The 12,702-nt window shown below is 35.8% G+C and overlaps 1 protein-coding gene across 4 annotated transcripts in view; it reads left to right on the forward strand.

The window, feature by feature from the left end:
- Positions 1-12,702, forward strand: part of GSTCD (glutathione S-transferase C-terminal domain containing) — a 69,616-nt gene that overhangs the window by 15,775 nt on the left and 41,139 nt on the right. For all 4 annotated transcript variants that reach the window (XM_068681896.1, XM_068681898.1, XM_068681899.1 and 1 more), the window contains one exon: positions 288-381. In XM_068681896.1, the coding sequence (XP_068537997.1) occupies positions 288-381 (94 nt within the window). The remainder of the gene's footprint in view (positions 1-287; positions 382-12,702) is intronic.

Genomic DNA, 12,702 nt, shown 5'->3' on the forward strand with positions numbered 1-12,702 from the left:
ATGAGTTTTGTTAAAGAAAAATCTCCATCATGTTCCATAACTCTCCATATTTCTTTGCACAGAGGCTGTCAGCCTCTTCTAAATAAAATGAACAGGGCTTTCCTGTGAAAATGAGAGAAATACATAATTTGAATCCCAAATAATGTAGTCATCTGCCTATTAAGTTCCACCTAGGCTGAAAGTGATACAGTTTGATCTGGTGTCTTTAAATTTGTTGGGAATTTTGCTACCAACTTCAGTAGATAAAGGATCAGAGCCTTATTTTTTTTTTGTTCTCTTTCTCATAGGAAAGTGGTATTGAGGCAAAATTTTCTCCTCATCCGTGCCCTAACTGGACTATAGACTGGAGCAATCTCCCATCAGCAGTCAGTCCTGGAGAAGGTAAGGGTTTTTAGGTGTGCATGTGTTTAACAGTGCCTTTTTTTCTGGTGTAGCTACTTAACTGTTTCAGAGGAATGTATGTCACTTCTCATCAGTGTATTTCAAAGCTATGTAAAACAGGTAAGCAGTTTTGAATCTGTTTTAAAATCCAAGCTGTTTATAACACATGGTAAGAGGACTTAGGTCATCAACAGATGACGACCAAACTGGGAATAAAAGTTTCCTTTTCCACCCCTTTCCTGAACTTTTCTTCATATCTAGGGCAGTAAATTTTGGCTATACGATGTTTATATAATCTGCATGAATGTTATATATGGACTACATCTCCCAAAGCAGTAGCAGCTGATTTCATTATGATGAAAATAATCTTAATTAGAAAAATTTGGAAGATACATATCAGTCTTCCCTTTTGTGGCAGTGTTTCTTGCCCTGTAGGGGTTGTTTTCTTTGCTGAATTGCAGAGCAGTCTGCTGCCCAGTGGCTGTAGTTCTACAGAGAACAAAGAGATTTACCACAGCATTTGTTGTTTTCATTGGTGTTGTGAATATTGAATACCTCTTCTACCACACAGTGGAGTTGCCTCTGAAAGGTCTTGTAGATACTGCCAGACCACAAGAACTTAGTGGACAGGAACTCCTTTCTACGAGGAACAAAAGGGTTTGTGTTCTTTAGCCATAGAGACTTATACAAAATACTATTTTTTTATTTTATTTTACCACTGTGTGAGAACAAGTGAGTATTCCCATCGATGATGCAGGGTTTATAAACGTAAAATCAAATGTGAAGTTGGTTTCTTCTGTTTTGTGTCTGTGTGTTGTTCACAAAACCATGACAACCCTCACTTGTACCATGAGTAGGTTCACAGTTTTATACAGAACTTCTCATGTTCTTCTAAAATGATTCTTCTGCTAGTAAAACCTAATTATTATTGCATGAATCAAATTCTCAGTGTTTTATTACTAAATCCTGCCCGATATGCTAAGAAAATAGTCACTGAACCTGACAGGGTTTTAAACTGGATTTGAGTAATGCAGTTCAAGTTTTTTCAAGCAGATTACCCCTATGATTGGGAAATTACCTTTTATTGATGTTCATAGAAGTTGAGACAAAATAATGAATATTACAGTTAGAACTCGCATTGTTTTTTATCTACAGTAAGGTTGATTAGCTGGCAAATGGTAATTTAGTACCATACATGATGCTATTTCTTTGTTCTATCTCAGATTAAATAGTCATAATTTGTGTTATATGTATGTGAAAGTTCTTGGATTGAATAGTTCAGCCTGTCTGTAAGACTAATTAGACCACCTTGCTGTCACACCTGTTCACTACAGAAAAGAATTACTGATGATTGTCATTCTACTGTAGTCACGTAAATTTTTTTCATTCAGTATTTTTGGTAGGATCATTTATTGTGGCAAAACAACAGATTATGGCATCATGATTTGCATTTCATTTACTTAGTCATAATTCTGAAGCAAAATAGAACTGAACCACTAGAACTAAGTGGTTTACCTGCTCCAGTTTTTAATAGTATTTGATTGATGACAATGCACTCATGTTTACATTCTTTATATCCTCTAGCTTTCTAAATTGCTGCTATTATCTCAATTGCTTCTAAAATATTTGGCTTCAAAAATTGTGTGCATCAACCTTGAAACATGTGAATCCATAGGCTTTTGTGAACACCTCGTTCTGTATTTATAATTTTGCAGATGCCCCAAAATGCAGTATCTTGGTGTCCTCTGTAGCTGTTGATATCCAAGGATACTGTACTTGTTACAAACTCTTTTTTTTTTCTGGATGGAATTTAACATAAAACATTTATTTTAAAATGTATTGTAAACACTGGTTCTGTTCTAATTAACTGTATAAAAGATTGCTACTTTTATTTGTATTTTTTCTAAGGTCATTTTCCAAATCTGTGATTAGATCAGAAATATGTTGATATTATCTACAGACAATATTACATACCGAAGCAAAAACCTCTCATCACTTTGTTGTTTCTTCCATATAGTGTATAAAGATACTTCTTCAAGATCCCAAACCAAGTCTGTCTGCCTATTTGCATGTCTTGATACTGAAAAAATTTCTGCAAAATCTTGAAAGAAAATGCAGTATTTCTAAGGTAGATAAAGGAATAGAGGAATACTGGATGCTTGCGTGCCATTAAAATACATTGTGAAATAATTTGCAGTGTTTGCAATAATGGCTTCATTTGACAGGAGACATGAGTTAGGGGTTCAAACCAAGCTTGTGTTGAGCTTTACAGAGAGGTAAAGATTGTTATGGTTGGAAATGTGAACAAATAGAAGAGGGTGGCAGGTCTGAGTGTAAAAGTACAATGGCAGAGTGAAGGAAAATTATATATTTGCATCAGTAGTAATGAGGAATAATAATATGACGTGTGTCAGCGTAGCGAATGTTTTCTTTCTTTTCTTCCCTAACAAAGTGGTGGCTGAAATCCAGGGAGGAGGGGGCTATTGAAATGAGACTGCTGAATAGAAGTAATAGAAGTAATAAAATAGAGGTAATGTGCTACTGTTGATTAAGTGTGAGGTCTGGGAAAAAGGAGGTAGATTGTATGTGATGAGGTTTGTGACCAAGAAAGAAATAGAGCATCTTTCTGTGGTTTCATAGTTCTTACTAGGCAGCAGCAGCAACAATTTTCTCTCCTTTTTGGAACTTCAGTCAACACTGGAGTCTTTGTGTTGTTAGTTTGTGTTGCTGGTGCTGTCTATGTGTGGAACAGTGCCTTGTCTTCAGTTTAAGTTCTTATTATCTGCAGAGGCTTGGTGGATATCAAGATCAGTTTGCCTGGTTATGATTAGAGAAGATTCCTTTAGGTTCACCCGAAGCACATTAAGGGAAAGGGGAGAGTGTATGTGTGTGGGGGAGTGATGACCCTTGTCACTGCTTTATTATTCTGCTGATTTATGAGGATGTAAGTCTTTGGTCCTGTCATTTTTTTTTCCACCGAGTAATGAGTTCACTGTCAAAGAGGAGAAAAATTATTTTTTTATAACAGAATCCTTTTTGAATCTTTTTTTTTCTTTAAACCATCTTTTTATTTATTTTGCTTTTTTACCCAACTGTGAAATTCAAAGTGAGGAATAACTGACCCACAGTCACAAACTCTTACATGTTCTTTCGTGAGTTCAAATACTTGTAGAGCAGGAAGTATTTAAAAAAGAAAAATGCCTTATTTGTGAGATCTCATTGTGAAATTACCAGCTAGACTGAGAGTGTGCATGTAATAGGATTTGCTTACAAAGGTGGTAGTTAGCTGGGAGAAAATTCAGACTGTTCTTTCCTAAGAACAGTCTGAATTTTGTGTCAAAGCAATCACAGTATGAACATAGCATGTATTAAACTGTATTTGGTAGGATTGTCAGTAATGCTGTCTTTCTGATGAGCTTTTTCTTAAATGAAGGAATTTGAGGAGGTCAGAAAAGAGCTCCTTAGCTGAAATACAACTTGCTATATTAGGTGGATGTGAAGGGACACCTGATATCACTTTTAGTATACTAAAAACTTGGAGTGCATGCACAGCAGAAGATGGAGGGGGCAGTTACAGAACCTGGAAAGAGTTTGAGGTGGAGAATGTTAATTTAAAAAGTGTAGGCAAATTAATAAAGCTAAATCAAAATAAACATAATGCATTTTACAAGTGAAGCTTGCTCTTTCCGATTAATGGAAGACATATAGCCCTTTAATTGTCTAGTTGGTCCTACTCACAGGGCCAATTTTTCTGAAACAAGTGCATTTTAATGGATTGTCTATAAACATGACACCCAGAGAAGCATGTTAATTATTGTATGTACTTCCTTGTTGCTTGCTAGGAGTTGATTGATTCCTAGTGTTGAATTGATTTGAATAAGTGTTTGACTTACAGAGTTGAAGTTCTCTGTGTATGAATTTAAAAAAGCCAATGAAGAAAAAGAAAAGGCCTTTCACATTTGCTGTGTCCAGCTCGTAGCTGTAGGAGAGGCCATCAATCCATTGCAAGGCAATGCCTGCTGGCCTGGCTGAAGTGCAGTGACTCTCATCAAGTCTGTTGGTCTCATGCTTGATATGTGATCAGTGACAAGCTGATGGCCTAATGAGAATGGCTACATAAAACTTACTCACTTGATACTTGCCCCTCCATTTGCATTCAAATCTTCAGACATATGAGGAAGTCACTAGAGTTTTAGAAAACCTACTGAGTTTGTAAAGAACAAATTTGGAAAGCACAACATCCAATATTCACGCTCTCCCTGACATGGTTACTGAGAACAGAGATACGTTACCTTGAAATATAAGCCACAGAATAATTCATAGTATGCTGCAAATGTTTCTCTTGGGGAGGGGGGAAAACCCAAACAAACCACAAAACAGAATTCAGGAAATACATGTATATAATATCTAAAAGGTTGCCTTTGTTGTCTTCTTTACCTTAATAATTTATGTCAGCCCAGAATCTGATCCTTAGTGTTTTTACTTTGAGGGGCCTGCTCTTATTAATAGTCATATTTTAATATTTGCGTGAATATAAATCTTACTAAAAGTGCCAAATTCAGTTATTTATGTATGTACAGAGTACAGAATGTTCACATTAGAAATAGAGTGCCTGTCTGAATTAGAAGAAAAAATAGTGACATGAGAAAGAAGCTGCTCTTACTGTGCCACCCTTCTTTGTTTGGTAGTGTAGTAACGATCATTTTTCCCCAGGAGGAAATGCTGCTCCATTTTTTTTTTCCTTTTTTCTTTTTGAGGTATCATGTTTTCTATTTTTATGAAGCAAAAACGTAAATGAAACACTTCAAATATAATTTCTGATGACTGATTATCTCAAATCATTTGAGTATGATTAGAAATTATGAGTTTACCTCACATTGATTTGAGAATTGACATCACGATATTTATGATCAGATGAAGAATATAACACTTCCTTAAAATTCTTTTTAAACAAACTCCTTACGAATTAAGAACATGAAAACAGAGAAATGTCTGTTTTCTTTATATGTCTCTCTGAAAAAAATATTTTATGCTTGAGTGTATTTCTGCAGAGGAATTGTTTGTCAAAGTCTTACCCTCTTTAAAAACGTATCATTAAAAACCCAAGGTAGTGAAAGTTGCTTCCCTTTAGGAGAATCTTTGTGTTCCACAATTATTCCATAGAGCTGTTGCTCACATTTATGTCATTAATTAATTGCACACCAGGTTTTGTTTTTAACATACTGCCCAATATAACTTAATGGTTAATGCAATACAATTTTTTTTTTTTTTTTTTACCGGAAGAAAGGAAAATGAATTGCAGATATTTGGCTGACACTTTGTTGCACTGACATTGTTAAAATCTATCTTGCAAAGGCAAGAGTGAATTTCCTTCATTGGCAAAAATCTGCTAAATAAAAATTCATTGGAATGTGGTCTCGATGTTTTTTTTATAGCTGGACAGCCACTGATCTTGGAGATCCCACTTATGTATGGTATTTCAAAGCAGTTTGGTTTGTTCTCTGAGGTCAGCTCTCAAGGACTGTGTTTACTGATCAATGTAAGTGCTTGGCAAATACTGAGTACTGTATCAGTAATTTGCTACTCTGCGTAGTCTCTCCCCTTATCTATTCTCTTCTGCTTTTCTAAAACACTAGTTTTGTAGGATATTTTATAAGAAATTTGCATTAGGCTTTTAGAAAGTATTAGAAAGCAAAGTATGCAGAAGAATTTATTTCAATAGTTTACTTCATCTGCTTTCTGTGAGACACAAATTAGAATTTTTTATTCATTTACAGATCAATAATACAAGGCTTAGGAGCTGCAATCTTTGTCTATTAACAAATTAATGTAATCACAACAGGTTTCTCCATGAGGCTGTTTTTTCAGGTTTGATCTATGACACTGTTCAGTGCAATCTGTAGTCTAGGTTTCCAGTGTGCGTAACTCATGAGTTAAGGCATCGGATATTTTGGTGTCTACACTTGAGATAAACCCTCTGGTCTTTGAAGACTAAATATATGCACATAGATGCGATCCTGTTTGTAAAATTCATTTACCTATTTGCTAAGGAGTTGCTTTGTAAAATGATTTCCCAGGTTTCAAAACTCCTCCCAGCTACCCCCATCCCCTACCCCACTCAGTAACTCTTCTTTCTTCATCTAGGTAGGATCTGAAATACTAATGGAGTAAGAAATGGCTTTGTGCTCTGTTTCCTCAGTTCAGTAAGACTCCTGAAATCCATCAATTCGTAAATTTTAAGGCTAGGAAGACAGTATGGTCATCTATACCTGTCTGCTGCCTGCTGCTGGCTATAAGCGAGATCTGTAATTGCTTGGACCATGCTGAATAGTTCACTGAATAATAATAATTTTAGAAAGACACCCAGCTGAAGGCAGAGCTGTGTTCACAGTACAATTTTATTTCTCTGAAGTGGAGATTGAACTATAAACTAGGTATTCAAGAGTGAGAGAGTATGTTGTGAAGGAGAGCAGCTTTAAAAAAGAGCTTTGATTAAACTCATTGGGTGGGCTGACAAGAACAGAACATTGTTTACAATTTTAATTTAGAAACTTCTTCAAAAGTTAAGTACTTTCAAACAACACAGTCTAGAACAATAACAGTGTCACAGTTCTGTGGAATTAACTGATGTCTTGATTAGGCAGTCCTAGTGGTATACCAGGCGACAATCCTGAAGGATCATTGTTACCTTCCACTTCCAGAACTGATATTAAGTAAAAGATACTTACCTAATGTCAGACACTATGTTAAAGAAAGATAGCTAAGGGTGATGATGGTGGTTTACTTTTCAGCCAAAGAAAACTTCAAAAAATGTTCAGGCTTCATTTACAAAATTAGTGTTAATGAAAAGGGAGAAGCATCAATGAACTAAGATGAGATTCTTCATTTTGATCCATCAACCACTGAAAAGCTTAGCTTCCCACTGAGTTCCCTATATTTTGGACAAAATGATGCTTTTTTCAGTTTTATGCTTATACCAAATGTGAATCATCCTCTAATTGGATTTTGAGTAGACATTACTAAAAGGTTTTAGCAGCAGCCTTTTTTTTTTTTTTTTACTTTATTTTTTAAAAATTTAACTATGTTGAAGGGAAACAGCATGAAGTGATGTCATTATCTTTTAGCCATTTTATGTTTTTTCACTTCAATCCATATGAAAAGTGTAATTGTTAGCAAAACTTGCTAACATTAACTTGTAGAATAAATGCTTTATAAGATGCAGAGCTGTTTGTTTTGAAATTGTTAGCAAGATTCATTCAATATATCCAAGTTGCTTCTAGGATTATTTTGTGAAGGTAGGTCACAGCTATTTTGTTTTGTTCTTTCTTTTATATTGGCATTACCCTTGGACTATTTTAGTCTCGAGAGATGCTTCTGAGATGTGAATACGTGATGCTTAAAAATCAAAGCTGTTTTGGAGAGTCTGATATTTTATTAAAATTCTTACTAATCAAGAGATGCAAATTCTGTGTTTTACTTTAAATGTTAAAAGCAACAGCATTTCTAAAATGAGATCCAGGCAGTCGTTTATTCCATAAAACAAAAAGTTGAAAGAAACACTTTAAAGTTCTCTATTTCCCTTCCAAGCCTGTCAGAACTTTTTGAAAGACTTTGAAGATTTTTTTTTAAATAGTTTTGTAGCCTATTTCAGTATCTCAAGCATCCTGAAGCAGGAACTCATCCTTCTTCTTCAACTGATTTTTCCATATCAGACAGCTCTTTGCCTGCAAGCCACATGGGTAACAATCCAAGTGAAGCTCAGCTGAAGCTGCTTCTCATTAACCTCTCCTTACAGCTATAGTTTAGCTGCACTCATTTAAAAGTTTAAACCACGTTTATGATGGCCTCGTACTTTGCAATTCAGGATCTGGAAAACCTGGGATGGTGATGGAGCTGTGTTGTCTCATATTCTTAATAAATACTTGAGAAGTGAATGATTTTGAGAAACAGAGATGTAGGCTAGAATATAGGTAATGTTGATATCGGAGGTGATAAGTGTATGAAAAACAAGCTTATTACTGCAATTTCACTATTTTATGTGGCTTAGCATCATAAGATTGTTCTCGCAAAACCTTAGACATCATGTGTGACTTTTTTGGATGTTTTGATTGCTCTGGGGTATAGCATTCCACAATTTTGATATGAGTTTGAGTTCAATAACTGATTTGTAGACCAAGAAAAAAAATCTGTATGTAGCTGGCCATTATAAATTGTCTGTGCCAATAAATCAGATGATTTGTCTGTGGCAATATGTACTCTTCCTACTATTACCGTGCTCTTCCTCCGTTTTTCTTTTCTTTTTGTCTTGGTTGCCAAACTCCATAAGGGAAAGGAACGAATTATTTTATACTTTTAAGAAGCATACCTGGAGACAAGAGGCAACGCTATTATATGGCTAAGTTAAATTAATATGCAGTTATGAGTTTTTAAGTACAATGTTTCACTGAAATTAGTACTTTCTGAAAAATTTTGGCATGTTTGTTTGCTCAAAGTCTGTTGTATTCTAAGTGCTGTTTTGAACTAAATGATATTATTCTTCACATCCTCTGAAATATTCAAAACCTGCAAAGAAAAAAAAACAGTAGTTGCTAATGCACCTTATTGAAAATCATACTAGAAAGAAAAATACCAACACAGCTGTCTTTTGATCCTGTTACGGGTAAGAAGTTGTTATGGTGCAGGTGATTGACAGGCTTTCCACAGGCTAATAATTGCAGTGTGAGGTACTGCAAAGTGTCACCTTTGTTTTAGTGGCATGCTTTGTGGACTAAGTGTAAACCCTGCGAGAATTCCTGAGGCCTTAGCCCTTCCTATAGAATATCCCCTGGAACACGAGTTCAATTTTGATCAAGTTTAATCCCTAGAGGTATAGTTTTACAATTCACAAGTCCTTCTTAAATGCTATTTAATTAGGATTCTGAGAGATTTGTTTTATAGAGAGCAGTATATAAAGTTTACTAGAGGCTTTTTTTTCAGCCCCTTTGCGGTTTGTGCTTATTTACTGAACGTATCTGGAGAAATAGAATTAAATGTTGCAATTTGCCAGTTGAAATGTTCTTGGGATTTACGACGTGGGAACCGAAGGCAATTTTTAATGACTTGTTTTTGTAAATTCACAGTAGCCTCAGTTCTGACAGTTAAATTAAAACATGTTTTTGACTAAACAAGAGTAAACTTCTGCAAAATGTCTGCACTTGACAGTCACTGGGTATGTGTAAGTAGAATTTGGGTGTGATCCGCCCTAGAAAGAACATGTAGCTTCTTTCATTACAGACTGTGCTTTTTTTTTGTGTGTATTTTTAATCTCATCTAAAGTTCTCTGACACATGGAAGGACATAAAAAGCAAGATTGTTAATACACAGGTATCTATCAGGTATTTTATTAACATACAGTTAAATTAACTGTCCATGTCTTCCCCAGCAATCTGTCATGAAACTTAAATGGCCTGCTAAGAAGCTCTGGCCTTTGTTTCATTTAAACTGTTTGGTCATATGCTTGTCCTGATAGCATATTAGTAGAGTGTACTTGTTTCTTTGTCCAGATTATATTTCTAGGTTCCATGTTCCTGGGATAGAAAAGCCCCTGAATTATTTATCTCTTAAGCCAGAGGTCTAAAGGAGAAGGGTCTGCTATGTAGTCAATAGCATGGAATTGCAGGTCATTCTTTACAGAGTGTTACTACTGAGGAAAGAAGGATTGATGGTCCATTCTAGAAATTTTGCCTGGGACAAAGGTCAGCATAAATCCAGGGCAGATGATTAACCTGATACAGAAAGATGTGGCTCAAAATCATAAGCAGGGGTATTTAGGGGGAAGACAGAACATATAGAAATTTACCACCTTTGATAGTCAGTAAAGGTGTATTTAAGAGTGGTGCTGTGGTACACAGTGACACTTTGCAGAGAGGACTGTGGTGACACCTTGCTTCCTCCTCTTTGTCTGGAAAATACCTGTACTAACACTTTTTTTAAGAGTCCTGTTCCTAGTGTTACTGACTGATGCCGTGTATGCCATCCAGTCTAAATGGCACTGAGAGTTACCCAGATGCAGACCATTCATGCTCTGCTGATCCTCACGAGGTTCTCATAGCAGCTGGATAAATAGTTACCAAAAATACTTGCCTCTTTCAGAACTTCAGCAAAAATGTAAGCAGATAATTAGATAGGAAAATGCTATTTTTTGTTGTTATTGTTGTACGTGTTCCATTTGTTTTTTCTTGCTTGGTTCTGAATAGTTCAAAATAGATTTTGTCTGCTGCTGAATAATAACTAATTGCCTATTTCATGAATCTTGCTCAACGTACTTAGTACATGTCAACTTTTCTACAGAGCACGTATAGTGTCCAAACCTAGAGCAAATTTGTTTTGATATCTTGTCCAATTCTAAATCTGTACATTCCTGATTTTCAGCATTTTGCAATAATTCTTTAGTTATTACCATACACAGTTTGGGAATGTGAATTCCTTAAAAAAAAAAAAAAAGCCACAACCAAACAAACAACACAGCAAACTTTAGATATCTAAAAGTCTGTCCTATTTCTGCATAAGTGGAAAGATTGCCTTTACTTCTTTGGGGGCAATATTTTCCTTTTTGAAAGCTGTCTATCTAGCTTAACTATCTAAATGTTTAATCAGATGTTGTAGTGATGAAATCCATATGCATTAGTATATTTATATTAACAAGAAAGATATAGGGAGAGGGGGAATTGGCCCCTTTTTCTGTCTCCAAATACTCTGAATATGCTGCTGAAAAAAAAAAATCAAATTACTGATGGAAATTAGTCTTATTTTTTTTTTCTATAATATAGTAATATCTTAGTATTCCAGTTGCTGTGCATTTTGAATCAGTCTTTTGTAGTACCAGCATTGTCTTTAAATGAGACATTTCAACTGCTTTGGTGTCCGTACTGTAAAATGTCTTCGCTGCTTCATTGAAGATTGTTCTGTAAGATTTCTTATTAGACTTAAATCCCTGCTACATCTGTAATAGGGTGTAACCACTGTACAGCTCGTGTCCTTTAGCCATTTCACGTGCCATCCACTTGCCACACGAGAATATGGAGGTTCATGATGTATAGATTAGCATAGCTATACACTGTAATCAATGCAAGGATTTAAAGTTATTTTTCCCTTTCTTTGCAGTATTTTTATAGCTCATTTACATTGTTTTCTCAGCATAGTAGCTGAGGGACATCTGGGTTTTAAATTTATCAGTCTAGCTGTTAAGTGAGCACGACTGATCCCTGTATTTCTGCTACAAAGCCTGTAGCAGTTCTTTCAAGCAGAGGTGTCAGGAGGCCTTCCTTACCTCTGCAACAGCATTTTGGCTCTCTTACTTTATTTAAAGTGTAGTGTTGGGCTCTGCAAATCTGTCTTTCAAGAGAAAAGTGTACTGGTAGAGCTGAACCAGAGTTTTTCGTAACTGTTTCTCCAGCCTGCTGGGGTGTGTCAGAGACTTCTGGAGCATAAAATCTTCACTGGCCACAGGAGGGCAGCAAAATCTGTTTGGATAACAAACTACCTGTGCCCTGGGACTAAGGAGTCACCCAAGAGAAAGAGACCATTTTCATGTGGCAGTTCTCAGCCCTGGAACCCCTGATCCCAAAGGTGGAGATGACCAGCTGGAAAACGCATTTTAAAACACTTTTACCTTCACATAAGATTTGACACTCTAACTGTTGAAACATTCATTGTGTTGCAGTCAGACTGAAAAGCTGTAAGTACAGAGTAGTGTATGTTTTACTAGGTGCTGTGTAAACACACAGCCCAGTAGTGCCTTTTGTCTCAAGTGTTTTCAAGGCTAAGAAAGAAAAGAGAACAGTTGAGCAGGGGGTGGCAGGGGGCTAAAGTTGATCAGCTCAACCTCTTCTGCTGGAGTTTTGTATTTTTTTTTTTGTGAGACAGGAGACTGCTGGATTACACTTGCAAAACAAAGAGTAGCTCAATAGAAATTTCTGGGAGTTTTTGTCTCAGTGTATGTTTAACATGAGAAGAATTGTGCAAGATTTTTTTATTATTTTTTTTATTGATTAATAAATGCTGCAACAGTTCAAAAGCCAACATCTTGGTAATTGAAAAAGATGATATGGAAAGACAACTATGGTTGGAATTCAGAGGAAAGGGAAATAGCTTGTTTGATAAGGTAGAAGAAAAAAGCAGACAAATAAAAAGGATGCAAAGAGGTGAATTTTTAAACAGCTTGATGCCTGTCTTTTTTTTTTTTTTTTTGGTAGCAGTACTTTTAATTAGGAAGGGAGAGCAACAGTCAAAATGTGAAAGCGCTGCCTAGCCTATGCAAGTGTTTGAAAACGTTTCCCAGCA

Source organism: Anas acuta, chromosome 4, assembly GCF_963932015.1.
Source record: "Anas acuta chromosome 4, bAnaAcu1.1, whole genome shotgun sequence".
NCBI classification, from domain to species: Eukaryota; Metazoa; Chordata; class Aves; order Anseriformes; family Anatidae; genus Anas; species Anas acuta.